A 26,521-nucleotide genomic window follows, 5' to 3' on the forward strand; every position below is an offset into this window, starting at 1 on the left:
TGGGCTTTGGCGCTGCGAGGAAAGAGGGAGAGAAGGAGGGAGAGAGAGAGAAGGGAAAACACGTTGTCTTCCGAGCCCGCTAGGTGGTTTATTTGTCCGGACCTACTCTACTTCGATGATGGAAGATGTGCCCTACCAGCATACATATGTCATACATGACTTAGCTGGTTTGAGCTAGGGTATTTACGGAAATTTGATTTCCTTTTCAACATCAATTTGTGAACATAAGTGGACTGTCTTGTAACCTCGATTCTATGTGTCACTATAAAAGTACAGTATAAACAATAAGAGAATAGTCTAGACTACCTGTAGAATGCTAATGGAATGAAAGAAAAAACAGCCTCTTAGCACTTAGTTAGGATGTGTCCCTCATCACGGGAGAAATCATGGCTACCTACCATAATACTGAAAATACCCTGGGGAGAAAACAGCGCCCACAACAAAGTACCCTCCAAATTATAACAAAAAGTAAAGATCATTACGAATGCGTCAACTAAATATTGAATTCGATCTATCAACAACAGTATCCCAGCGAAAAGCCTAAACAGATTCCCACAATTCCATCTAACCCAAACACAACTTTTCCCGGGAATCACTCGCACATCCAAATAAAGGATGAAAGCTTCCCAGGATGATGATAGATCCAGTAGCCACTGCATTACAGATGGCTGTGGTACCACCCCTAGCCATTTCATGCAAAGACTAGGGAAGGGAGAGGAGGAACGAGGTTGAGGTAGGTAGGGATTTTGACAGGTGACAGTAGTCTTCGGTAGACCTTTTAGACTCGAAAGAACCCAACGGGCAATTCTTCCATAATGCGACGGTTCCACTATTCTCGGAGTTTTTCCTTCGACAACCCACATCTTTTGTGGGAGCGCTTGAGGATCTCAATCGTAGCTGGTCATCCCAACCTGGCTTGCAAAGGCGGTAGAGACGCTTCTGACATCGTCGTCTAGATCCCCACGCCTCCCTAGCCCAACACCGACTCCCCCAACACTGCTGCCTCCATAAACACTTCCTTCCACCCCAGTTTTATATCCCCCGCTCAGATCCATCCCCATGCTCATTCCAGACCCCGCCCTGCCACTCTCAACATATCTCTTCAATCTATCGCTCTGACTCAGGCTTGTTGACTTTCCCCCAATTGCGTTACCGCCGGCAACCGAATTCGCGGAGGAACCTAGCGGAACGCCCCCACCGCCAGTGACAGAACTGGCACCCGCAATTGATGACACATCTGCCTCGCTGGGCGCAATTGTAGATGGTGCTGTGCCGCGGGGAAGAGCGGGCCAATTATCCATGGCAAACCCTCTAAACATTGGTGGAAAAGCGCTAGTAACTGCAACGGAATGGACCGAGCTAACATCATCGGGTATGTAGCCTATCACACTTCCGGAGTCGTTGTACTCGGGCTGCCTGGCTGGAGGCTTGATGGGGTTTGGTGCATTTGTAGCGGCGGGACCAATACCGCCCGGAAGCCTTGAGCCAGTAAGGACGCCTCCGTTGGGAGCGGCTTGGTATGCCATCTGGTAACGTTGGGGGCTACGGTAGCTTTGTCTCGGTTTCGAAAATTGAATCAGGGAAACCTGGAGATTGCTCAATGGCCCTTCAACCAAACAATTTTTATCTTTATAGTGGAGCAAAAGATAATGCCACAAGGGATGCTTCGACAAAACTTTCGGATTTCCAAGGATGACTACCCCAAATTTAGCTCTCGTCAAAGCCACGTTAAGGCGCCTAGGGTCGTTCAAAAACCCAATCCCCTGGTGGTCGTTAGATCTAACACAGGAGAGAACAATGTAATCCTTTTCTCTGCCCTGGAATGCATCGACGGAGGCAACTTCGATTTCTTTGTAAAGTTCTTTACGTAAAGCCCCGTTGGTTTGCATGGAAGAGACAATGTATGAACGCTGGCCTTCGTAAGGTGTGATGATACCAATCTGGGATGGTAATACACCGGCCTTGAAAAAGCGAGTGATAATCTTCTCACAAGCGGACGCCTCGGTGCGATTGAGATAACTGGTTCCGCTGGCGGAAATTTCTTCGTTACCCAGGTTGCTCCAAAACATCATTGGCGTGTCTGCTACTGGCCACGGAAAATCAACATTTCTCCTCAATCTCTCCTGGGTGGTAACACCGTTTTGCAAACTCCCTTCGTAAAACATGTTGCTGGGAAATTCGGAAAGACAGGGGTGCATCCGATATTGGACATTCAATCTGATAGGAGCGCATCCCAAGATGACGAGGCGTTCAAAGAGAGACTGATGTAGACCAGCACGGGCTGCTTTCTTGTTCATAATAACCGGACCGAGCTGCTGATGGTCACCGACTAGAACAACCTGCTTACATCCGAGAACCAACGGGATCATGCATTCTGGTTCAGCGGCCTGGGTACTCTCATCGATAAGAACAGTTCGGAACTTCAGCTTCGCAAGTCTGGGATCGCCGGCGCCAACACAGGTACAACAGATCACATCGGCATTTGTTAATATCTCTCGCTCGGCATTGCGGGTAAGATGTTTGAACTTCTTTTCATCTTGTGAAGAAAGTTCGCCTAACTCGTTCTTAAGTTGCCCAAGCTTGACGAGTTCTACATTAGTATCGTTCAGGCGGACCTGCTCATGCAGAGAAAGGAAGGAAACAGGTGAATCAACATCTTCACGGGACTTTGCCGTAAGACGAACAACCTTTAATCCGGTGCGATGTATCTTCTCAGTCAATTGATCCACAGCGACGTTCGAGGGCGCACAGACAAGGACTTGACCGACGTTTGTCTTGGCAAGATGGTATACGATTGTTGCCGAGGTGACTGTTTTTCCCGTTCCCGGAGGTCCTTGAATAAGGGAAAGTGGCTTAGACAAAACACTCTTGACAGCATGGACCTGGCTCACGTTCAATTCGGGAAGACCTGGTACGGAAAACCGTCTCGGCATACTTGTTTTAAGAGGAGCAGCCGCAACAGCGTGACCGAGTAGACGATGGTAAATATACCCACTAACACTCATCTCGTCCACTGCGAAGCTCTTCATTGCCAACTGCATCCTGTCAAAGCTCGTAGCTTTCCAAACATAATCTGCACAGAATGCATGAGTACACTCCGTGGGCACAGATTTATCCCCTCCGTTGCGCCGAAGTTCGAGGGTGACCTCGTCGCTCTGGTTATTCGGAATCTTGATAACATAGCCGACACCCTCCCAGTGAGGCCTGAGCTCGCCTATGTAACGCAGACGCATCTCGTCTCCGACAGCAAGCTTAACATCGCCAAGTTCAAGTTTGGGAAGAACAAAGGATGCCAAATGCTTGTTGTTCAAACCCAGGTCCCAGCGCACAATCAAGTTATCCTGGCTCTGAGATTCCTTCAGTTTACGATCGTAGTCCGCCTCAATCTTGACGAGAGGGCCGAAAACATTCTGATACTGGTATGCATCATCGTAACGGAGCAAGACCGGTGCAGGTTCGTCATCAACACCAGCACCTTTCTCCAAATCAGCAACTGTAGCACTAGCGTTATCTTTCCAAAGCTCCTCCAATTTGCCAATCATTTGGGGAGAAAGATGACGGGCCCGCAATTGTTCAGCATCAGTGGGAGTCGAAACGAGCCACGGGAGGAACGAGCGGTCCTCGATCAAGGGTTGCCAACGAGAAGTGTCCCAGTTCATATCTTTATTAGATGACATAGCCGCACATGGCTGCCGGCATAGGAGAACAACGACGGTGTCCGACTTTGCAGGTATGAATCCGAGCAGGAAAACATTTTTAGTCCCACAGTTGTAACATTCCAGAGTTGTGTCGCCAAGAGACGATTGGGGGTGAAGTGATACTTCCTTAAGGAAAACATGAGCATATAAGAGAACAAGTGTGAGCAGAGTAGTGATTTTACCTTATGGCGAGCACGAACAAGGTGATTGATAATATGGGACGACGAGGTGTTGCCCCTAGCACTGCAGAACCATTTGTTGCAAGCTAGACATTTTACCACGCAGGAAGGGGAATGGATCCCACAGTATCTATAAACCATATCAGTATGCATTGAGATATGAACGACAAACGGGGGAGACAAACGCGCAAGCATGTGCGGGCAGCTCAGTCTCAGCATCTCTTGAATCATTAATTCCAAGCCCGTCCGTTTCTTCTCCGTAATTTCTATCGCCAATAGCAGAACGGCCGACGGGAACACTGGCTAGGCTCAACGTCTCATCGACGGTTTCCTCATCATCATCGTGGCGTCGGGCCTTAAGATCATAGACGGAGGCAGTGTCAATTGTTGATGCGGTATCATCGAAATGATTTCCTACAATAAAGTTCAATAAGTTATCCTTTGCTCTATTACACATGCGCCAAAGCCCTTTGAGTAAGGAGGGACGGTGTGATACCTAAATGTGTGTAGACACCGTCCATATCAAAATATTGGCAAGATTGCTCAAATTAAAGTGGGGCTGCCTAGAGTCCAGATTTTGCCCCACGTTTGGCGAGAGCGTAGTTGGGAGCAAGAGAGTCTTAACGAATGGCTTGAGTTCCGGCAGGGAGTTGTAAGGTGTGTGTGGAGCGTTAGTTATCGGATTTTCCGGGTGTTCTGTTCTTTATAGAGGAAGGTGGTGGGTGGAGCTGAAGATAAAATTGTTGTGCTGGTAGGAACTTGCGACAGACTGCTTGACGAAGGCAACCATTGTTGTCTTCTTGGTGGCCTCAACTCCTAGGACCACAGGAGAGTATGGTTACCCGGCTCCGTGCCACAGGAAATTTTATGAACCGAAATCCCCTCCAGCTTTACCTCAATTTCAATTTCATACACCAACTAAGGGAGATCACCACCTTCAATCATGGTAAATTCTAATTCCTCTGGATTCTTTATAATGATAACATTTCCTAATTAGAATCATCTCCAGATTAGAAGAAACGCCCGGGAGAGGTTCGTTCAACGCTTAATTTCTCCCCCATAGTCCTTTCGGACTCCCCCGTCCACTAAGTTCGTTTTTGATATATCACAGGCGCGATTTTATTTATCGCAAGCAGCTTGAACTCCAAAATGCTCAAGTCGCCGAGAAAAGATCAAAGTTAAAGGCTGCTCTTGCCAGTGGAAAGGTTTTTTTCCAATATTCCAATAAACCTCGTTTTACAAAGGCAAACTTTCTAACTACAAAGAAACCCTCTAGCCACTCCCGAAAGAAATAGTAGACGACGTCCAACTCCGAAGGGACTTTAAATACGATGAGTCCCGGGAAAGAGATGGCGACGAGGCAGCCCAAGTCGACGACGAATATGCAACACTCTCGGGCATCGTGGACCCCAAGATCCTGATCACCACCTCCCGCGACCCCTCTTCTCGCCTCCTCCAGTTCTCCAAAGAAATCCGCCTCCTCCTGCCCAACAGCATTCGATTAAACCGTGGTAATGCCGTTCTACCTACCCTCTGCGCTTCCTGTTTATCAACCAGTACTTCCGACATGATCCTCCTACACGAACACAGAGGTACACCCACTTCTTTCACGATATCCCACTTCCCGCACGGCCCTACCGCGCTGTTCTCGCTGCACAATGTTGTCTTGCGTCACGACATTCCTAATTCTAGCAGGGGGACTGTCAGCGAGAGTTACCCGCATTTGATTTTCGAGGGATTCTCCACGCCGCTGGGGAAGAGGGTCGTTACAATACTGAAGCATCTTTTCCCGCCAAGGGAAGCGGGGAGGGCGAAGGAGGGGAGTAGGGTCGTTACCTTCGCTCTTACTGAGGGGGATTACATATCCGTTCGTCATCATGTCTATGTCAAGACGGGGTATAGTTCGGTTGAATTAGCGGAGGTAGGACCCAGACTGGAAATGAAGGTTCGTTGTTTATGTCGTGTCCTCGGTTTACGGCACGGTGGTAGGTGCTGACGACATCTTTAGCTCTTCGAACTGCGCTTAGGCACAGTTGACAACAAAGACGCTGATTACGAATGGAGACTGTCAAATTACACGAGGTATATCGCATCACCCCTCCGATATCCAGATCTGTCACTAACCTGATTACTTCTTACCAAATAGGACTGCAAGAAAGAGGGATGTTCTGTGAAGTTTATTTTCTATGGGTTTAGCCCCGGTGTTTGTTTCCGTACAAAAAACTTTTCGGCTGTAATATGTTTTGAATTTCATTAAGGATAGGTAAAGGGTTACTGATTGATCGGTTGGCTAGACGTGTCAATCAAGCTTTCGCATCGCCTCATGGGAAACGGTACGCCCAAAATCTCTATATAATTCACACCCATTTTATTTGCACTTCGTTGGCTGCTAAAGCCCTGGCTCCTATAGAGGGAGTATCACGGCGCCGGTATCTTCAATACCTCCACTTTCAGAATTGTGCGATACACTAAAGTATCAATCATACTATCAGTTTCGCTGCACGTATTTACCGCCCGTATATCATAAATATAGACACCAACGCTGAGATGTGCGAGCACAGGAGCACTTGTAGAATACTAATCCATATAGAAATCACAGTAAAAACGCACTCAACCATAACCCCAACCAGTCCTTTCAAGAGTGCAACGATGTCAGGCAAATCAGTGAACGAAAAACAAGACAAGTAACAAGATATCCGGATTTGATAGATAATGTGCTCGAGTAAGACCGAAGGAACAAATTACCGGACCGAAGGCACCGCCCAAAGGGTGAGCCCTAGGAGACTATCGAAGCGAGTCCAAGCTCTTGCTTAACTGCCTAACACGAGTGAGCAACCGTGATTCTCCACATAACTCTGATTTAGATAGATGCTACCCGTCCTCTACTAGTATCATAATATTATAATTAAATTTTAGGTTTTTCAAGAAACTTTCAACATAGCCCGAGCAACAGTCCTATGTGAAGTCTGATCTTCTGGTCTTAGTATTAAGTTCTAATATTAATTATTTAATATAAGTTATTCCTTAGTTTCCTATTACATATCATGGTATTATAAATTTAACCAATTCTCTTATCTTACTACAAGTAGTAAGTATCATAGGTCTTATTTGTTTAACATGCCACTATAGTAATAATAATAATATTATTAAAAGAAAATATTATTTTTCTAATATATGATATATTTATTTAAATAAACTTAGGTTCTTTCTTTAGTTGTCTACATTTCTTTTATAATATACTAATATTACAGTTGTTTCCCAAATATTAGCTATTATAATACTTATATTAATAATTAGTATCACTATTCTTAGATGAAGATTGGAAGTATTATAGCTTATAATATTATAGTATATTTTAAGATAACATTGTATCTTTTTAAAAATCAATATTCATATTAATACTAATTATTTTTCTACTCCTCTTAATAGTACTGATATGTTTTAGTATAATATAATATTATTATATGATGATTAGTATTATACTCAAGTAGTTCTTTACCATTTAAATTGAACTTAATACAATTTAGAGTAATAATAATAATTATATTAATTTTCTTGATATCATAGATGAAATATTTGATAGTTACAACAATAGAATTTTATTATCTATTAGGATAATTCAATATTTCTGATAGGATTAATACTTTTAAAATAATAAAAAACATGCAATATCAATAAAGTAGTGGATTTACTAAGTCTGAAGGTATTAATTAGCTAAAAGTGTTTTAATTATACCAGAAAGTCTTTTCTTAAATATTTAAAAGAATTGTAAGAGTTAGTAAACTGTTGTTACAGTTACTTTTTTACTTGCTTTTTTAGTTTAACCACTATCAGGTGTTCGGATACCAGATCCTACTAGGCGTACTCTTGGTTTCTGATTCATTACACTGGCGGTATGATATGTCTTTCAAAAAGTTGAAAGGTATTAAGATATCCACTCTTCTAGCCAAATACCTCTCTTAGTATCCTTTTGTTTTTCTATTTAGTGTTTCAAAATACTATCAAACTATTTGTTCGATATCTGGAAACTAAACTTTTTTATTTTTTTCAGCTATAACTGTCCTTAATGGATGTAAAGATAAGGTTCTATGGTTATTGTAGGAAATATCTTTCTATGGAAACAAGAATTATAAGAAAATAATTAAATAATATGATAATAATAATATTATCATAATATCGTAGAATAATCTCCACTAGCAGGTTGGTTCCATAAGTTACCCGGCCTTCGGTTGCTATGGTTGCCACTCAATTCTCAAAATGCCCTTCGCGTACGTTTGACCTGTGGTCGTTGACATTCTACCCCGCCATCTACAACCGTAGCCTGCAAACCATCAAATCCTTACTTGACCACTGCTACGTCTGATATACTTCAGAACACCGCCACTTCTCGAGAGCTTACCTGGGGAAGCTTTGCACCACCGTCCAGCACTTTACAATGGCCGCTTTGACAATAGATGAGCTGGATCTACATGTTCGCATGTTTTATGAAGGAACAGGCGCAGATGTTAGCTCTTAGTTCCCACTACTTTTAATATGCTGTCTCGCTGACCTTTTCATTAGAGAAAAAATGCACAACTTGTTCTCAATCAGGTACGTGTCTCTGGAAACTAGTAGGCGTTTACCAGTAGCTTCTCAAATACTGAATACGGTTTCTAGTTCAGCGAGAGTCCAGACTCATGGACTATGGTGGATAAGATGTTGGAATCGGCAAATTACCCTGAGACAAAATGTATTTTTGATCCTGAGATTATGCTTGATTGCTAGTTTGGCTAACCTTTTTAGTCCTTGGGCTACGGGTACTAGACCAGGTCATCCAGACGCGATGGAAAGTGTTGCCAAAAGAGCAGAGACAGGGTATGGACCACCTGAACAAAGGATTTGTCCTCCCAAAATCAAGACTCATAGCAAGCCTTAGGTATCCGGAATTTTGTCGTCGGGTTTATCATCCAAGAGTCGTCCACTCCCGAGAATCTACACCAGAAGAGAATATTGATCAACAAATTGAATCTGGTTCTGGTGTCAATACTGAAGCAGGATTGGCCTCATGACTGGCCCGATTTTATTAATGAGATTATTAGCTCGTGTCGGAGCAACCTCTCTATCTGCGAAAATAATATGGCTATTCTGAGACTTCTTTCAGAAGAGGTGTTCGATTTTTCGGCAGAGCAAATGACTCAATCTAAGACTAAGAATCTTAAAACAACTATGTGCCAGGAGTTCTCCTCAATTTTCCAGCTCTGTTCGGAGGTTTTACAGATGGCGGAACAACCAAGCCTCGTGAAAGCGACCTTGGAAACTCTGCTTCGTTTTCTTAACTGGATTCCTCTAGGCTATATCTTCGAGACGCCTATTATCGAGACTCTACGCACTCGCTTCTTGGAACAGCCTGACTTCCGCAATGTGACAATGAAGTGTTTAACTGAGATCGGTGGTCTTCAGGTTAATCAATTTCAGTATGACGAAAAACTGGTTGAGATGTTCACGAACGTCATGACAACGGTTTCTAAGATTGTTCCTTTATCAACCGATCTCCGTTTTGTTTACCCATCCAGCAATACAAGAGATCAGGAATTCATCCAAAATTTGGCCCTTTTCATCTGCAATTTTTTCACTCCCCACCTCAAGGTATTTATATCATCGGTCTGCAGATTATGGCGTGGAATATGGCTCACACGCCTCTGGCCTTTTAGCTTATTGAGAATCTATCGAATAAAGATTATCTTACCCATTCGCATTTTTATCTTATCCGGATATCACAAATTGAGGACCGCGAGATCTTCAAAATCTGCCTTGAATACTGGAATAAACTTGTGCAAGAGCTCTATGAAGAGATGCAGTCGCTGCCGATTACCGACATCACTCCTCTTATTAGCATGGCCCAGATCGGGGTTACCGGGCTTGCTAGTGGAGGGGGTGCTGTTCACCCTAATCATCATGCTAATTTTCCACTAAGGAAGCATATATATGCCGAAGTTTTGTCAAACTTAAGACAGGTCATGATCGAGAGGATGGTTAGGCCTGAAGAGGTAATTTGATATATGCACTCTGTGATGAAATAGATCTCCCTGGATTGCGCTCATTCTTTTACAGGTTCTAATCGTGGAGAATGATGAGGGGGAGATCGTTCGTGAATTTGTCAAGGAGAGTGACACTATACAGCTCTACAAAGCTACCAGGGAGTGCCTGGTCTACCTTACGCATTTGGATGTTGTCGACACAGAAAACATCATGTCGGAGAAACTTGCTAAGCAGGTTGATGGCTCTGAATGGTCATGGGCTAATTGCAATACCCTATGTTGGGCTATCGGGTCGATATCTGGCGCGATGAACGAAGAAACGGAGAAGAGGTTTCTGGTTACAGTGATTAAGGATTTGCTTGGTCTCACTGAAATGAAGAGAGGGAAGGATAACAAGGCCGTTGTTGCTTCCAATATTATGTACATCGTGGGCCAATACCCTCGATTCTTGAAGGCTCATTGGAAATTCCTAAAAACTGTTGTCAATAAACTTTTTGAGTTTATGCATGAGACGCACGAAGGTGAGCTCTTGCCCCCGCTTGGTTTGATCTTTCTAACCCTGTTTAGGTGTCCAGGACATGGCATGTGATACCTTTATCAAAATTGCTCAAAAATGCAGGCGCCACTTTGTTGCCTTGCAGCCAGGAGAGTCGGAGCCATTTATCGATGAAATAGTACGGACAATGCAGGCAATTACTCGAGACCTCTCACCGCAGCAGGTTCATACCTTCTATGAGGCGTGTGGCTACATGATTAGTGCGCAAGGCCAGACGGGAATACAAGAGCGCTTGATTCAAGATTTGATGGCACTTCCCAACCAGGCTGTAAGTTCCAACATCTCCAACCCCCGGTTTAAACGCTTAACTAAGTAATTATCTAGTGGGATGCTATTATTCAAGAAGCCACCTCGAATCTCAGTATCCTGGATAACAATGAGACAGTCAAGGTTATTGGTAACATCATGAAGACCAATGTATCGGCTTGCACCTCAATTGGAAGTTACTTCTATCCTCAAATTGCCCGCATTTTTATGGATATGCTGTCGATGTATCGATTTGTTAGCGGGATGGTCTCTGAGGGGGTAGCACGAGAGGGTGGGTGTTTGAATCCGTTCCTTGAAACTTAGCTGACCGAATTCAGGCCCTGTGGCGCCAAAGATGCCTCGTATTCGTGGCTTGCGTACGGTGAAGAAAGAGATTCTAAAACTTATCGATACCTATGTCCAGAAGGCAGATAATTTGGAAGCGGTGAACAACAACATGGTTCCACCTCTCTTGGATGCTGTACTTGTTGACTATAATCGCAACGTTCCAGATGCCCGTGATGCCGAAGTTTTGAATGTTATGTCGACGATCATTAGCAAGCTACATGGCCTAATGGAGGACAAAATCCCAATCATCATGGAGAATGTTTTCGAATGTACCTTGGGAATGATCAACAAGGACTTTTCGGAATATCCGGAGCATAGAGTGGAGTTTTTTAAATTGCTTCGCGCAATCAATCTGAACTGCTTTAATGGTGAGTTTATACTGGATGAATTATCGCTGAGATACCTTAGCTAATTGAACTTGTAGCCTTGCTCAAACTTGATAATCGCCAATTCAAGTTTGTCATTGACGCGTGTCTTTGGGCTAGTAAGCACGATAACCGCGAGGTCGAGGCTGCCGGCTTAAATATGTGCATCGAATTGATCAACAACATCGCCGATACAAATCCAGAGACCTCCAGCGCATTTTTCCAGCAGTTCTTCATTCCCATACTACAAGACATTTTCTTTGTTCTCACAGATACTGACCATAAAGCCGGTTTGCATACCGTTCGCCACTATTTTTGGATTGGAAGTAGAAACTAATTCTCCATTAGGATTCAAGCTTCAGGCGTTGCTTTTGTCTAGGATGTTCTACTTTGTGGACTCCGGCAAAGTTCACGCCCCTCTTTACACACCTGGCCAAGCCCCGGCTGGCACGTCGAACTCGGAATTCCTTAGAGAATATGTTGCTGGACTTCTTCGCACGGCCTTTTCTCATCTTCAGCCGTAAGTCCTATAGCATTTATCTTCAACTCTGATAATTTTCTGACACAGCAAAAAAATTTAGGGTCCAAATCAAGACATTTGTGGATGGCTTGTTCGCTTTGAACAATGACCTCCCTAAGTTCAAACTTAATCTTCGTGATTTCTTGATTCAGCTGAAGGAGTTTTCTACGAGTGATAATACCTACCTCTTCGCTGAAGACCGGGAAATCGCAGCTGAGGAAGCTAGGAAGGCCGAAAGAGAGAAAGCAGCAAAGGTTGGTGGGTTAATAAAGCCAAGTGAAATGGATGATCATGATGTTGAGCTGTGACTCACGGGGGGGGGAAACGATCTTCCACTGTCTGATCCTGGCCGAGTTGTCTTTCATCCTGCTAGTAGTACCAGTAATTGGGCTGAGGGGTGGTGGTGGGAGTGAGTACAATTAGACAGTGCAATTTCTCGCCATTCCTATATCTAGTTTTCAATGCTGTTTCGCTGTCTGCTCAATTTCCACTCTGTCTTTAGGCCCTCTAAGGGCGTAAGTGTTAGCAAAGTTAGCAACATGTTTTGTTCGCAGCTCTTTTTTTTGTCTATGGCTGAGTGGGGCGCTCGATGTAAGCGAGCGTGATAAAGGTGGAATATGATATCATTAAATTATGGGTTTATAAACCGTTTTTCCTGTCTTCCATCAATCCATGCTTAATCACTCGGAGAGATATCGTGAGAAGTGTACCCCGAGATGCAGTCTTTGTAGAGCGCACGGACATCTGCTGGGTGTGGGCAAAAGGAGAGCTTATTGATGCGCAAAAGAGGGAGGGTTGGTAGGGGATTTGCCATAAACTTTTGAGTAGTTCATTCGCGTTAAATAAATGTATCATACCCCCGCTGATTTTCCTAGATGCGAACTAGACCGTACTGGAAGTACTAAGTACGAAGAGACCACTACCCAGGTTTGTCTATAGGGGTATGATATAGTGCGCACTGGTGGAAGGGGAGGGGCCACTGGAAGCCTGCGCCCTGAGCGTACTCGAGTAAGTGTACGGTAGTTGGCATCATACTTTCCCGGAGGGAGTAAGTGTTGTCCGAGTTATCCCATCCGGCAAACAGGATCTCATGTCATATTGCTAAGAACGCAGAAGGGGAGTAAAGTTTTCCGTTTTGCGATCCCTTTATTTAGTCCTCGGTATGATATCGGTTTTATAGCAATCCCCATCCAGAGCACCACCCGCTCACACACCGCCACACACACACACAACGTTCTACCATAGTCTCCCACTCTAGCCGGGGCATTGGGTTTTCCGTATTTCCCCGTTTCGGGGGGGAAAGAATGGCTGTTCGGAGAGATATCGTCGAAGAGATAAAGCATACAAAACACGATACATTGGAAATATCACCGATCTTTGTGCGGAATTTGTGTTGCACTGGGAAATCCACTGAAGGGAACAACTATATTGGCGATCAGCGTAGGAGAGAATGTGCCCGAGCCATCCTCGAGACGACGCCGGGCACTACGCTCAGCCAGGGATTTTCTCTTATTGGTTGGTTTCTGCACCATAGCCTACCCGTATGATACCGTAATCCCGAAGAGAGACCAAAGCGCGTGGATATGGGATCTTAGCCCATGTTCCCTCCTAGTCATTTACCTTCAATAGTGCTCGAGTATCAGATATGCTCCGAGATGGAAGGCTGAATCGGGGGGGATATAATTTCAAGAAAGCAATTTTTAAATGCCGGTTGCTGTTTGCCAACACCAAGATCCCCTAGTGGTCAGAGGGGTGATCAAGATTGCCAAAGTCAGCACTGAAAATACGATTTGGTTTCTGTTTTCCGGGTTTTTACGGCGGGGGGTATTTTGGGGTCTTCTAGTTGGGCAACCCGAGACCGCCATACATGCACTGTAACCAGCAGGTGTGTAACGGGGGGGGGTGATGCAGATATAGTATGATATCAAGTTATTTTTTGTTTACCACAACCTCGATTGAGGGAGTGTGCCCGGCTTGGCCGGGACCAGTGACACGAGTGATTTATTGTGATGGACGTTTTGGTGGGCTATGATATACGGGTACTATAGTAGTTGGGTTTTGGTTAGTGCCCAGAGTAAAATTACCATAATATTATTATCATACCGGGAATTTTTACGAATTGCAAGATACCGTGTGAAAGGGGTCTAAAAGGTAGTCTAACGGTCGGAAAGGGTTGTGTCCTAACCATTCCCCTCCTCCAAGCCACGCGTGGCTCCAACTCTGCGGTACTGCTCCTCGTGAAGTTTCCAGGAAACTTCTGGCAGAAACTTGGGCTTAGTTGTGGGTATTAGAGTATTGATTGGATCCTTATATCTTTTATTAATGGTAGCTATTCGTTTCTTTTTTTTGGGAGAGAATATAATCAATTTAAAGGCCATTAGTGGTGTGATAGGGTTGTTTTTGGTAAAAGGACTGATTCACACATTTCGTATTAGAGAAAACACCCCCTTTTTTCTGTATCATACCCCGTCAATCGCGGATCTGAGATCTCACCCCTAGGTTTATAGTCTAGAGTCGGATTCTACAACCTCGCGCAGGGCCGATTTTGCCCTATTATTACCCTGCTGAGGAAGGCTGAGGCTTTTAATCTCCCAGTCCCCATAGGAAAGGGGCTGCTGTTTCCCCGGCGCCACAGAATGGATTGTTCAGTAACAACCCATTGTGGGTGGGAATTGGGCTTCCGAGCTCTTAATGATTACGCAGGGGTTAACAGGTTCTTGGCATCTCCACCGCTGTGCTAAATAGATATGATATTTCACGTGATATTACCGTGGGAGCGGGTGCTTATCATAGTTTACCGACAAGAGGATCGCCTGGGGCTTAAGGATAGCGGTGTTGCATCATTAAACGTTGGATGGATTATCCCCTGGATGGTCGTAACAGCCTTGTAAAAATTCTCTCATGCATTAGTGTCCGGAACCAAACCTAATATAGCTAGTAAACATATGACGTTGAACATCAAATACCATAGATCGCTACACTCCCAAGTTCAAATAATTCTAATAAATCACGATGTCAGTCAAGCATACTCGGAAGAGCTCTGGGCAACAAGGAGCAGCTAAACGAAATAAACTCGACCACGAGCGACCGGCAGCCGAGTCAAGTGGCATGGGAACTTGTGTGTTTATTACACCGCCTCAAGCCTTCAATCCATTACCATTCATAGAACATGAGCCGAGATCCCTGGTTCCAGAGGATGCTATTCTAACTCCAGTTTCCTTTTTTTCTCTATTTTGGACCGATCATATTCTCTCTCAAATTGCCGATGCTACAAATGCATATGCGAACCTCAAGTGGCAAGGTAAACGAGGTGCAGGATGGTCACACCCCACTACAGCAATCGAGTTACAGAAGTTCCTTGGTATCACAATTATGATGGGAGTGGTTTGGTTATCCAATAGGAGTCAATATTGGAAGCGTGGATTTTCAGGAGGGGATTACCCGCTGAGCTTTCGTCGTTATTATAACGATCCCTCCTCGGATGGTTAGTTCTTGGCGACAGGGAACGATACTTCTCTTCTCTTACTTCTTCTTCCTTCGTCTTACGATAGCGCTAGGCCTCTGCCTACGTTACCGATAGTACAAGACCTTTGTCTTCAATTGGAAACGCCTATCGTAAGCTTTCTCTAACTCTCCTTCATAAAGAGCCCTCCTCGGTGTAATAATAATATTGCAATAAAGATAAAGATCGTAAAGGTGTTTGATATTCATTAAAGTAATAAGTAGGAAAAGTACTTAGAACAAAGTGTGAAGAACCTATCATCCTCGGCCGCATCGGCCTCCTTATATAGTATTCTTCCCGCCTGTAGTCATGTGACCTAAAGTGGTCACATGTGCGAAACCAAATCATAACAAACTAGTCATGTGACCAAAGTGATCACATACTCAAAACTCATGACCTCATAGCGAGGTCATGTTTACAAACTCATAAACCAATCATAATGCAACAAACAAGTTATATGACTCGACAGAGTCATATGCGCGAAACCCATGATCTTATAACGAGGTCTTGTGCGAAACATAAATCATATGCGCAAGGCTTACCCGCAAGGCACACTCGCAAGGCATACTTGCCAGGCGCACATCCCATGACTCATACTTGAGCTGTGTGCGAAAGCATCACAAATCCCACACATAACAAATCATATGACTCAAATGAGTCATATGCGCAAAACAATAACATACCTGTGACTCATAACCATGTGTCACGTGAAAACCTTTTCCATGCCAAGCCATGTTCGTGACATTAGCTCCCCTCCTCCTAAGCCTGAGTCCCATCAGGCTTTCTCTCCCTGTTTCAGTAGTTCCCATCCTGCCGAGCGCATGGTCCTTCTCAGCTTGTGGAACTTTTCATCTGCCGTCCTCTATCTGACCCTTACCTATTCTAAGGTCAGATTCGCCATCTCGATTGTGTGCCGCTAATTATCGTTCAGCTGTCTTAGCTCCGTGATCGTTTTGTCGTTTGCTGAAATTGTGGCCTCGGCTTGGCTAAGTTGTTCTTGGAGTTCCTGTATCTGCCTGTGTAGGCTCCTGACGTCCGGTTCCGTGTCTGCTCAGGAGTTTTGGGCCCCTCCCTCCCTGAACCGTGTCCTTGCAGCCCATGCCTTTCTGGCGTCTTCTCCTTCTAACTCTTTCCTGCTTCCATCCTTCTGCGGATAGAATCCCGCAGATATTTTTTGTGCCCAGTGCATCCTGCACCCATTTCAGAAGCATTGTTGCCAATACTTCAGTACGTGGTCCGGGAGTGGGCCACACTTTCGACATTCCCTCGGGAACCATCCCGAGCCTTCTTTGTCACCAAAATGTGTTTGGCAACTGTCATCATAGCATACCGTCCACGACATGGCGTTATGCTGTGCCTGCTTTTCCCTTTCCTTGAGTTCTTTGTCAGTCGGCCCCACGAATGAGTATTCGGGGCTGGTGGGTATGGTTTGGCAGAGGCTATTGCCCCAGCCCTCATGTGGTGCCAATGGCGCGGGAGCCTTTCCCTCGCCTTTGTCTTGGTTGAATGTGATCGTCACCTGGGCCGGGCTTGCCTGGGTATCACTGGTGGAAGGTTGAGATAGCATCTTGTGTGTGTTCAAAGTTGTGAGTGAAGTACCAAGTTTTATCGTATTCGGGTGAATATCCTGTCCACTTGGCTCGGTATTGGAGATGACCGTGGAAGAAGCGGGAATCGAGTATTTCGTTGAGCTCTTATTCTGGTTCTCTGTCTAGTTCGATCGGAGGGGGAGGAATAAGTGTTTGTGAGGGAAACTTGTTGTTGTTGTGTAATTTGAGGAGTGAGATGTGGAATGTATTGTGTATTCGCATCGAGGGGGGAAGGTCGAGTTTATAAGCTCGGCTGCCCACTCTTTCCAATATCCTGAATGGTCCGATTTTCTTGTAGTCCAATTTCTTTGATGGTTATGTCGTATGGATATTGCGTGGTATTAGCCATACCATATCTCCCAGTTGTATGTTCGGATCTGGTCTTCGGTACTTATTGTATTGTTCTTTTTGTCATTGTTGTTCTTGACTCATTTCGTATTGTAATATTTTGTGTAGTTTTCCCATATCGGTTTTGTCCGGTATCACACTATTAATCGTATGATATGTGGTCTGACTTTGTGGATGTTGTCCGTAATTCGCGAAGAAAGGTATTGTGCCTATTGTTTCTTGCTTTCCATTGTTGTATGCGAATTCGGCCATAGATAACAGCTTGTACCAATCATCTTGTTGATAATTGACGTAGGCGCTTAAATATTGTTCGAGTATCGCATTTACCCGTTCTGTTTGTCTATCTATTTGTAGGTAGAATACTGTGCTTATCCTGTTTTGTATCCCCATTTCTCCTGTTACTTTCTTCTATAGTCCCGATGTGAATAGTGTTCCTCAATCGGTAATGATATTTTTTGGGAGGCCGTGAAGTCTGAAGACCTCTCGGAAGAATGTTTGTATAAAATTCCTTGTGTTGATATCTTTTCTGACCGGAATAAAATGACTCATTTTGGTCAGATGATCTACTACGACCAGGATGCTATCGCAATTTTCTAATGCCGGTAGGTCCGTGATGAAATCCATAGTAATTGTTTCCCATGGTTGTTCGGGAACTTCGTTTAATTTCAGTAATCCATATGGTGCGTGTTTACCCCTTTTCGTCCTTTGGCATATGTCGCAGTTTTTGACATATCGTTTGACATCTTCGCGCAGTCCTGGTCAATAGAATGATCTCGTGATGAATTCCATGGTTTTAGCCGTTCCCCCGTGTCCTGCTGTTCTGATATCGTGGTGTTGTCGTATGATGTCTGTCCTTATCTCCTCTTCTTCCGGGATCCATTGTTTCCCATCGTACCACATATTTCCATCCTTCCATTGGCATAAACCCAGAGCAATTCTTTTCATTTCCTTTTTCCCTTTTTCCAATGCTTTTCTTGTTGCCTAAATTGTTTTGTCTTTCTCGTTTGCATTCTCAATTTCCCTTTCCTTCGTTGATGTGAATTGGATAACCTCCGTTGCCTCAAAGTAGGTTTCTGGTAATAGTGTTCGTGTTTTTTGTTTAATTCTTTCGTCTTCTTTTGTTTGTGGTTTGTCACTTGCAATCCTTGTGAGAGCATCTGGCTTCCCACTCTCTTTGCCTGGTCGGTATTCGATTTTGAAGTTGTATTTGCTTAGGTGTTCTATCCATCTTATCTGATGGTCGTTCAGTTCTTTCGTAGTCATGAATGGGACCAAGTTCTTGTGGTCAGTTAGAACTCATACTGGATAGTCATTGTTCAAAACGGATCTCCTTCATTCTTTTAATGCTTGAACTATCGCTAATAGTTCTTTGTTTGCAACATCGTAGTTGCACTCTGCGGGGGTCATTGTCTTGGATCGGTAAGACACTGGCCTCCACTTTCCATCGTCGCATTGTTGCGATAGTATGCCTGAGCAACCATATTTTGAGGCGTCCATTTCAATCATTGTCCTTCGGTTTGGGTCGAAATGAACCAGTATGGGTGCTGATGTTAGGTGCGTTCGTATTGCATCATATGTTTTTTATTCCGTTTCTCCACATTTCCATTTCTTGTCTTTCTTTGTTAGGTTATAGAGTGGTTTTGCAAGCCTGCTAAATCCCTCAATGAACCTTCGATAAAAGTTGCAAAATCCCATAAAGCATTAAACATCTGTTTTGTTGTTTGGTTTGGCCCAATCCCATATGGCTCCTGTTTTAACAGGGTCGACCTTGACTCCACTTCGATTGATGATAAATCTGAGGTATTCCGTTTCTTCCTTACGGAATTCGCATTTTGTTGGTTTGATCTTCATTCCTGATCCTTGTATTACGGCCATGATATTGTTGATATCCTTTTGGTGTTGTCGTATGTTTTCCGAGTATATGAGTACATCGTCCAAGTATACGATGCAACATATGTCGAGGTACTTATTAAGTACCTTGTTGATACATCTCTGGAATGAAGCCGGTGCATTGGTTAGCCCGAAGGGCATAACCAAGTATTCGAATATTCCGTATCTTGAGGCGAATGGAGTCTTCCATTCGTCTCCTGCCTTGATACGTATATTGTGGTATGCGTCCTTGATGTCGAGTTTGGTGAAGTATTTTGCTGACTGCAGTCTATTCAGTGCTTCTCCAATCAAGGGTAGTAGATCTCGGTCTTTTTTGGTAACCGAATTGAGAGCTCTGTAGTCCATGCAGAGTCTCATTTTTCCGTCTATCTTTTTGACGAATAGTATTAGGGATCCTCCTGACACGAAAGAGTCCCTGATCGATCCTAGCTTTAAATTTTGCTCGATGTACTTCCTAAGTTCTTCGAGCTCTGCTTCTCCTAGTGGGTATAACTTCTTGTATGGAATCTCTTTTGTTTTTCCCGTTTTCTCGTCTTTGTCTAGCTGAATTTCGTGATCGATTCCGGGTCTTCGTGGTAGTAGCTCCGTAGCTTCCTCTTCTTGGAATAAGTTTGTGAATTGATGATATTCTTTTGGAACCACTTCTTTCCATCCTTTTTTGCTTTGGTATTTCTTATCCTGGATTGCTAGATCTGTGCTGATGTTGATTTTCACTAAAACTGCTTTTTCGTCTTCGTATGTTGATTTGAGAATTCCTGTTGTATCTCCCCTTCGATAGTATCTTCCAAAGGCTTGTGCTGTGATTTCTTTGATATTGATTCTTTTTGTTGTATCGGGCTGGTTTTGGTCTGTGCTTCCAAATCCCTTGTCTCCTCTTGTGGTTTCTTCCAATTGATCTACCTCGTGCAGATCCTCTTTATTGATTTTTTCGATTATCAACTGTGCGATTCGATCGCCTTTTTGGACTTGGTAGTTCTCTTGAGCCAGGTTGGCCAAGACCACTTTGATTTCACCTGTATAGTCGATGTCGATTACCCCAGCCATAGTCATGAGTCGATGTTTGACTGCTAGACCACTGTAGGGTGCAATTCGTCCATAGGTGCCTTCTGGTAGTCCGATGGCTATTCCTGTTGCTATCGTTGCCTGCCCATTGGCAGGTATCTTGATTCCTTCGTTGGCATACAGGTCGTGTCCTGCCGCCCCTTTGGAACCCTTGGCAGGCACTCTTGCCTCTTAGTCCAGTCTTTGTATCCGGATTCTTTTATCTTGCCGCATCTTGGCGAACTTTGCATGCAAAGTTTCTTCTTCGGCTTCTCGTATCGGTGTCGAGTAAACCACAGGTGAACTGTTGAGACATCTTGTCACACATAGTTCGCTTGTAAAGGTTATCTTGTTCTCGTTCCAGTCAATTGTCGGGTTATACTTTCGTAACCATGGCATCCCTAGGACTATCTAATGGTTTTTAAGATCTGCTACCTGAAAGGTTGCCGTTTCCCTAAGGCTGTCAATGTCCATAGGTACTGTCGCTGTATGGGTTATTGGACCCATAGCGCTTGGTTTTCCATCTGCTATGTAAACTTGTCTCGCTTTCTTTGCTTGTTTGGTGTAGAGGCCGTATTTGTCGCTGATTTCTTTGTCAATCAAGTCTTTGGTAGCCCCAGAGTCAAGCATTGCATATATTGTTGTTTCTTTGTTCTCTTCATTGTATATCTTCGTTTTGATCATCACATGATCTCCGTCTTCTCCTCCTCTTTGTGTGCGTAGTGCCGAGTAGTAGTTTGCTACCTTGATGGGCTTTCCAGGTCCACATCTTGGATCTCCCTGACCACCGTTTACTGGGGACCCTCAACGTTTTCCGCCAGTGAATCTTCTGCGATCATTTCGCGAATGTTGCTCCTTTTCTGATTTTGAAAACTATTATTTCCTGCAGCTCTGGTTCCTTGGTATCCACTGTCAGGTCGGCTTCTACATTCTCGTATCCTATGTCCTGCTTTTCCGCACCTTAGGCAGAGTTTCCCATTCATTCTTCTGGCGTATTCTTCCTTAGACAGGTTCAGAGCAGGTCCTGCTCTTGATTTGTCTAACTCTATTGGCTCGCCTGGTGGTAATGCTCGACTTTCTCCTCAAGCTGCTTGTGGTTTGAAGGTTCCGTCTACATTTCTGGATGATTGGACCACCTTGTATGCTATAGTGTTTTCTGAGTTGCTTCGAATCATATTTAGTTTACTTTCCTTATCGATCGCCCATCTTGCAAATTACTCTGCTGTTGTATAGCGTAGGTCGGAGATCCCCCAGGCCTCTCGGAGTCTCTCGCTGCAGTTTCTTAGGAGGATGATATAGAGAGTAGCATCATCAAACTCGACCTTCTATTCCAATAGTCAGCATTTGTTCCAGTATGCCGAGAATGTTTGTTTTCCTTGTTGGAGTTTTTCCAGCTTTCATCTTGCTGTTTCTTTGGCGTTAGGATCTCTGAATTGTTCGAAGAGTATCACCTTGAACTCTTCGTATGTGATCCATTCCCTTTGCTTTCTTCCATCTTGGAAAGGCATGATCCATTGTCCCGCGAGTCCTCTGAGTAGAGATTCCATGTATGGAATTTTGATTTCGTCATGGTGATCTCCATATCCCTTGACGGTAAAATATTCTTCACACTGTGCTAAGAATATTTGTAGTTTGTCTTCAGCCCCTTCGTATGTGTCAGGTTCCTTTGCTTTTGGTCGTTGGACGTTTCCTTGTCCTGTATTTCGTGTTACTGCGAGAAATGCCTGAAACTGATTTTCAGTTATTCCAAGTATGCTAGTTCCTGGTGCCGGAGCGGCTGGGGCCGGTGGCCCAGGTACTGCTGATCCCGACATTCTCTCGGGTTGTGGAGTTCCTGCAGGAGAGTTATCAACTGGTGATCCTTTCTCTGGAGTTACTGGGCTTGCTGCTCTCGAGAGTTCTGCTGAGACGTGATCTAGGGCGTCGCTGAACCCTCCTAGGTTAAGGTTCTGATCGTCGATATCGATATCTCCTTCTCTATCTGGATTGAAGGATGCCATCTTGTATCGTTTGGCGTCGCACTAGGTAACGCTTTGTAATGTAATGATCCCTCCTCAGATGGTTAGTTCTTGGCGATAGGGAACGATACTTCTCTTCTCTTACTTCTTCTTCCTTCGTCTTACGATAGCGCTAGGCCTCTGCCTACGTTACCGATAGTACAAGACCTTTGTCTTCTATCAGAATCGCCTATTGTACGCTTTCTCTAACTCTCCTTTGTAAAGAGCCCTCCTCGGCGTAATAATAACATTGCAATAAAGATGAAGATCGTAAAGGTATTTTATATTTGTTAAAGTAATAAGTAGGAAAAGTACTTAGAACAAAGCGTGAAGAACATATCTTCCTCGGCCACATCGGCCTCCTTATATAGTATCTTCTCGCCCGTAGTCATATGACCTAAATTGGTCACATGTGCGAAACCAAATCATAACAAACTAGTCATGTAACCAAATTGATCACATGCTCAAAACTCATGACCTCATAGCGAGGTCATGTTTACAAACTCATAAACCAATCATAATGCAACAAACAAGTCATATGACTCGACTGAGTCATATGCACGAAACCTATGACCTCATAATAAGATCTTGTGCAAAATATAAATCATATGCACAAGGCTTACCCGCAAGGCACACTCGCAAGGCATACTCGCTAGGCGTACGTCCCACGACTCATACTTGAGCCATATGCAAAAGCATCACAAATCCCACACATAACAAATCATATGACCTGAATGAGTCATATACGCAAAACAATAACATGCCTGTGACTCATAACCATGTGTCACGTGAAAACCTTTTCCATGCCAAGCCATGTTCGTGACAGTTATAGTCAAATTAAATGCTATATCCATCTCTCAATACCCTCAGCTCTTTCAAGCTCCAAAGATCATAGCCAAGAGTACCCATGGTAGAAGACACTTGAGCTATTACACAGCCATTTAAGAGCTCCGAGTCAGCTGTACTTCCAACCTGGAACACATGTGGCCATCGACGAGATGATGGTACGGTTTAGTGGATGCAGTAAGCATACTGTACGGATGCCCAGTAAACCTATTCCCGTTGGATATAAGGTTATAGCTCTGTGTTATGATGAGTAAGTTACAAGTATATAGGGTAAAAATTATTGATATCTTGTTAACTCACATACTAATATAAGGAGTAATGTAGATATACTATTGACTGGATGCTTTTTTCACGTATCAAGTCATTTCCAGAACTTGTACAAGATCCTGATTTATCTCCAGCAAGTTCAGCAGTTATGGAGTTATGCAGAAGCCTTAAAAGCGATCATTCTAGCCCTTTTGCTGCTTCTCCATATATTGTTTATATGGATAACGGATTTGTGACTATTCCCCTATTTGAAAAGCTATGAGAGAAAGGCATTGGAGCTTGTGGTACTACCCGAGTCAATGGACCAAAATATCCTCCATTTCTAAAGTCAAGTGATGATTTGTTTGAGTGGAATACCATGGATGGTTGTATTGTTGGTACGACGGCTTCGCACGAAGGTGTTTTGTGCTTCAGGTGGATGGATAACAATTTAGTACGCATGCTTGCTACTGTGCATCCATGGGATGAGGTTACTCTTACTACACGCCGCAAGCCTCGCACTACAAGCTCTAATACAACCTTGGTACGAAAAGCCTTTGGTGAAAAGGAGCGAATGCCCTGCTATATTCCGACCTTTATAGACGACTATAACCACCATATGAACGGAGTAGATCTTGCAGACCAATGTCATGCAAGTTATTCAACCCACCAGAGAGCTAGACGGAATTGGCTAGCATTTCTATACTTCTTTATTGATATCTCTATCACAAATGCCTATCTCCTATTTATGATCACCCGAAACTAGAAACTAAATCATCTCCTTGATTCTTCTACGATATCAAAATCCCAGCTTCTCTCTCATCCCCTCCCCATAGCCTATTCAGCAGAGCTCTTTCGACATACCCTATCCCGGCAACTCTCTTCTATATCGGATTCCAAGGGCAATTCTTCAAATGGTAACACCAGTCGTGGTGGTACTAGCGGTAACCAAATTCCTCCTCGCCATACACAGCCAAGATATAGAGCTATACGATATTACAGGCCCAAGTCATCCCGAATTTTCTTCACTAGGCATAGTAATATCCGCCAACCTTGGACTGCGGTAGAAACTACTAGCTATTGTAATACTAGTTGTTCAACTGCTACTACTACTACTACTGCTACTACAACCCATTCACAATCCAAGAGCCATACCCTTATTGAGATTCCTGGTTGGAAGTGGCGGGAGTGTGCGGTATGCCGATATGCTTTCTGGACAGGGCGAAGAGGAGGGCGTCAAAGACCAAAATTGACTTTGTATCAGTGTGAGGTATGTTCGCCACCGATTGCATTATGTGGCCCTGGAGTTAGGAGTTCTTGTTTTATTCATTGGCATGAAATGGTAAATGGGACTCAGGGCAGGAGGTAAATCAAGATGTATGATAGCTCGACTACTGTACTCTATCGTGGCAAATATTGAAATGTTTTAATCACGTGCATGCTAGCCATATTATCCTTAGCTCTGGGCGCTAATGCATGAGAGAATTTTTACAAGGCTGTCACGACCATCCAGGGGATAGGAGTACTCGTAGGTATGATACAACCTCGGGAGAAGATAAATTGTGTCATTGACATTGATCACTGGTAGCTAGTGGCGGATCCTTTTGGCGTGCAAAAAAAGAGCAGTCATAGCCGGGATACTAGAAAGTAGGTTTGGCTGGGAGGAACCTAGGATTTTTTTTTGGGGGGGGTTAAGTATTATACAAGGTTGAAGCCCTTCAGACAACCTCAAATTAATAAGTGTATAACAGAAGAGCGATACGACCCCATATTCATGACTTATGATAATCTCGTTCAGGACATTGCATCTGGCTTTAAGTCGGGTGTCTGGAGTGGGGGCAGGTAGCTGTGAACGAGCGACAGCAGATGACGCAAATACCGACTGGGCAGCTTTTTATTGAGAGTTTCCTTCATATATAGTTAAGCCTAGTAGTTACGCTGCTGCTATAGCAGATTCGCTGGGGGTTGCAGTCGCCTCAGGAATAATTGGCGGAGGCCCGAGAATAGTATCCTGGATGGCGACGATACAACCTTTTGGACCAGGGACAGGACCTATAGGGATCAATAAGCGTTCACAAGGGAAGTTATTCCGGGTGTTTGCCCACCAAAGAGAAGGATAGTTCCCAATTCCTTGTTTATCTCCATGATTTGAGCATGCGGTCTTGTGACTCGATGGCCGCCCATTCTTCCAGGCATTCGCTTCCCAGGCAAGACACGGGAACCACCACCTTGAGATTGGCCAGCCGAACCCATGGCTCTATGGCTCAAGGAGTTACCATGAGAAGCAGGTTGGCCACTGAAGCCGTGACGTTTCATACCCTATAGACAAATTAACCAAGATTTTTATCAAATTTCGGCATTTGGTAAGGCATACTCCCGCGAATCCACGACCTTTGCAATTGGCTCTAACATCAACATATTGACCCTCAACGAAGAAGTCGGCAGAAAGAGCAGTCCCCGGCTCCATCAATCCTGTTTCATCCTTAACTCGGAATTCTCGTAGGTGTTCTTTGGGCGCGACACCGGCCGTAGCGAAATGGCCCAACATTGGCCTAGTCACATTATTAGAGTTTCTCCAGCCGGAACCGACTTGTACCGCCCAATACCCATGCTTCTGACGAGTTTTAACTGCCGTGACTTGAACTCGCTCGAGTTGCAGGACGGTGCAGGCGATTCGCCTACCGCTTGGCTTGTAGATGGCTGTCATTCCCTTTTTAACGGCTAGGACTCCAGTCCGAGTGGCTAGTCGCTTGCGCTCAAGAGCGGCTGCCTTGGAGCCTTCAAGAAGTTCGGGGGAACCCGAGGAGGATATTCTTTTTGGACGATTGCCGAAGGCATTTGGGACGGTGGTGGTAAATGGCCGGCAGCGGTTCGCGGGCTCTAGTGGTTGGGTCGGCCGGAGGGGGCATGGGCTTCTCCATAGCTGCCGCAAGTAAGGTGTCAAAGATATCCTCGGTGGCATTGCTGGAGAATTCGAGGAGTTGGACACAGGGGAGAAGTTCAGGAAGCAGATCGGAGTGGCAAAAAAATACATTGAAACACGTGCTGTGGCATTTAGTGGGGTGTGGCTGGAGATGTTGGCGGGGCAACGTAAGCCCCATGCATCTCATTCCCTCATTCTACGACCGGACTT

The 26,521-nt window shown here is 44.4% G+C and overlaps 4 protein-coding genes; 2 read left to right on the plus strand and 2 right to left on the minus strand.

Moving 5' to 3' along the window:
- Window positions 1–234: 234 nt before the first annotated feature.
- GSTUM_00010627001 (uncharacterized protein) lies at window positions 235–4,623 on the minus strand. XM_002841413.2 has 4 exons: window positions 4,374–4,623; window positions 4,063–4,291; window positions 3,881–4,007; window positions 235–3,824 (listed from the first exon to the last, which is right to left on the minus strand). Exons 1-4 carry the CDS (start codon window positions 4,396–4,398, stop codon window positions 888–890), a joined length of 3,318 nt encoding a protein of 1,105 aa, XP_002841459.1. The 5' UTR covers window positions 4,399–4,623; the 3' UTR covers window positions 235–887.
- Window positions 4,624–4,711: 88 nt separating this feature from the next.
- GSTUM_00010628001 (uncharacterized protein) lies at window positions 4,712–6,254 on the plus strand (the record flags this gene model as incomplete). XM_002841414.2 has 7 exons in its annotated part: window positions 4,712–4,727; window positions 4,801–4,823; window positions 4,887–4,909; window positions 4,989–5,082; window positions 5,154–5,822; window positions 5,886–5,959; window positions 6,024–6,254. The coding sequence occupies 7 exons, from the start codon at window positions 4,712–4,714 to the stop codon at window positions 6,049–6,051; spliced, it is 927 nt and encodes a 308-aa protein (XP_002841460.1). The 3' UTR covers window positions 6,052–6,254.
- Window positions 6,255–8,187: 1,933 nt separating this feature from the next.
- On the plus strand, window positions 8,188–12,391 carry GSTUM_00010629001 (uncharacterized protein). XM_002841415.2 has 14 exons: window positions 8,188–8,381; window positions 8,438–8,467; window positions 8,534–8,606; window positions 8,660–8,731; window positions 8,793–9,502; window positions 9,568–9,713; window positions 9,783–9,903; window positions 9,968–10,415; window positions 10,462–10,718; window positions 10,775–10,988; window positions 11,035–11,412; window positions 11,469–11,699; window positions 11,758–11,929; window positions 11,991–12,391. Exons 1-14 carry the CDS (start codon window positions 8,313–8,315, stop codon window positions 12,235–12,237), a joined length of 3,168 nt encoding a protein of 1,055 aa, XP_002841461.1. The 5' UTR covers window positions 8,188–8,312; the 3' UTR covers window positions 12,238–12,391.
- A 12,888-nt stretch (window positions 12,392–25,279) lies between these two features.
- Window positions 25,280–26,350, minus strand: GSTUM_00010632001 (mitochondrial 54S ribosomal protein YmL9; the record flags this gene model as incomplete). XM_002841416.2 has 3 exons in its annotated part: window positions 25,280–25,440; window positions 25,494–25,707; window positions 25,763–26,350. The coding sequence occupies 3 exons, from the start codon at window positions 26,348–26,350 to the stop codon at window positions 25,322–25,324; spliced, it is 921 nt and encodes a 306-aa protein (XP_002841462.1). The 3' UTR covers window positions 25,280–25,321.
- Between the last annotated feature and the right edge of the window lie 171 nt (window positions 26,351–26,521).

The sequence above is a fragment of the Tuber melanosporum genome (assembly GCF_000151645.1).
Source record: "Tuber melanosporum whole genome shotgun sequence assembly, scaffold_72, strain Mel28".
Classification (NCBI taxonomy): Eukaryota; Fungi; Ascomycota; class Pezizomycetes; order Pezizales; family Tuberaceae; genus Tuber; species Tuber melanosporum.

Excerpts from the sequence above, each read along its gene's own strand:
- GSTUM_00010629001 (XM_002841415.2), top strand. The coding sequence starts at position 8,313 with ATGGCCGCTTTGACAATAGATGAGCTGGATCTACATGTTCGCATGTTT. Across the intron at positions 9,714-9,782 it reads GAGCTCTATGAAGAGATGCA|TGGAGGGGGTGCTGTTCACC; the intron begins GTCGCTGCCGAT and ends CGGGCTTGCTAG. Across the intron at positions 10,416-10,461 it reads TATGCATGAGACGCACGAAG|GTGTCCAGGACATGGCATGT; the intron begins GTGAGCTCTTGC and ends AACCCTGTTTAG.
- GSTUM_00010627001 (XM_002841413.2), bottom strand. The coding sequence starts at position 4,398 with ATGGACGGTGTCTACACACATTTAG. Across the intron at positions 4,292-4,373 it reads CGGTGTCTACACACATTTAG|GAAATCATTTCGATGATACC; the intron begins GTATCACACCGT and ends ACTTTATTGTAG. Across the intron at positions 4,008-4,062 it reads CTGCCCGCACATGCTTGCGC|ATACTGTGGGATCCATTCCC; the intron begins GTTTGTCTCCCC and ends TATGGTTTATAG.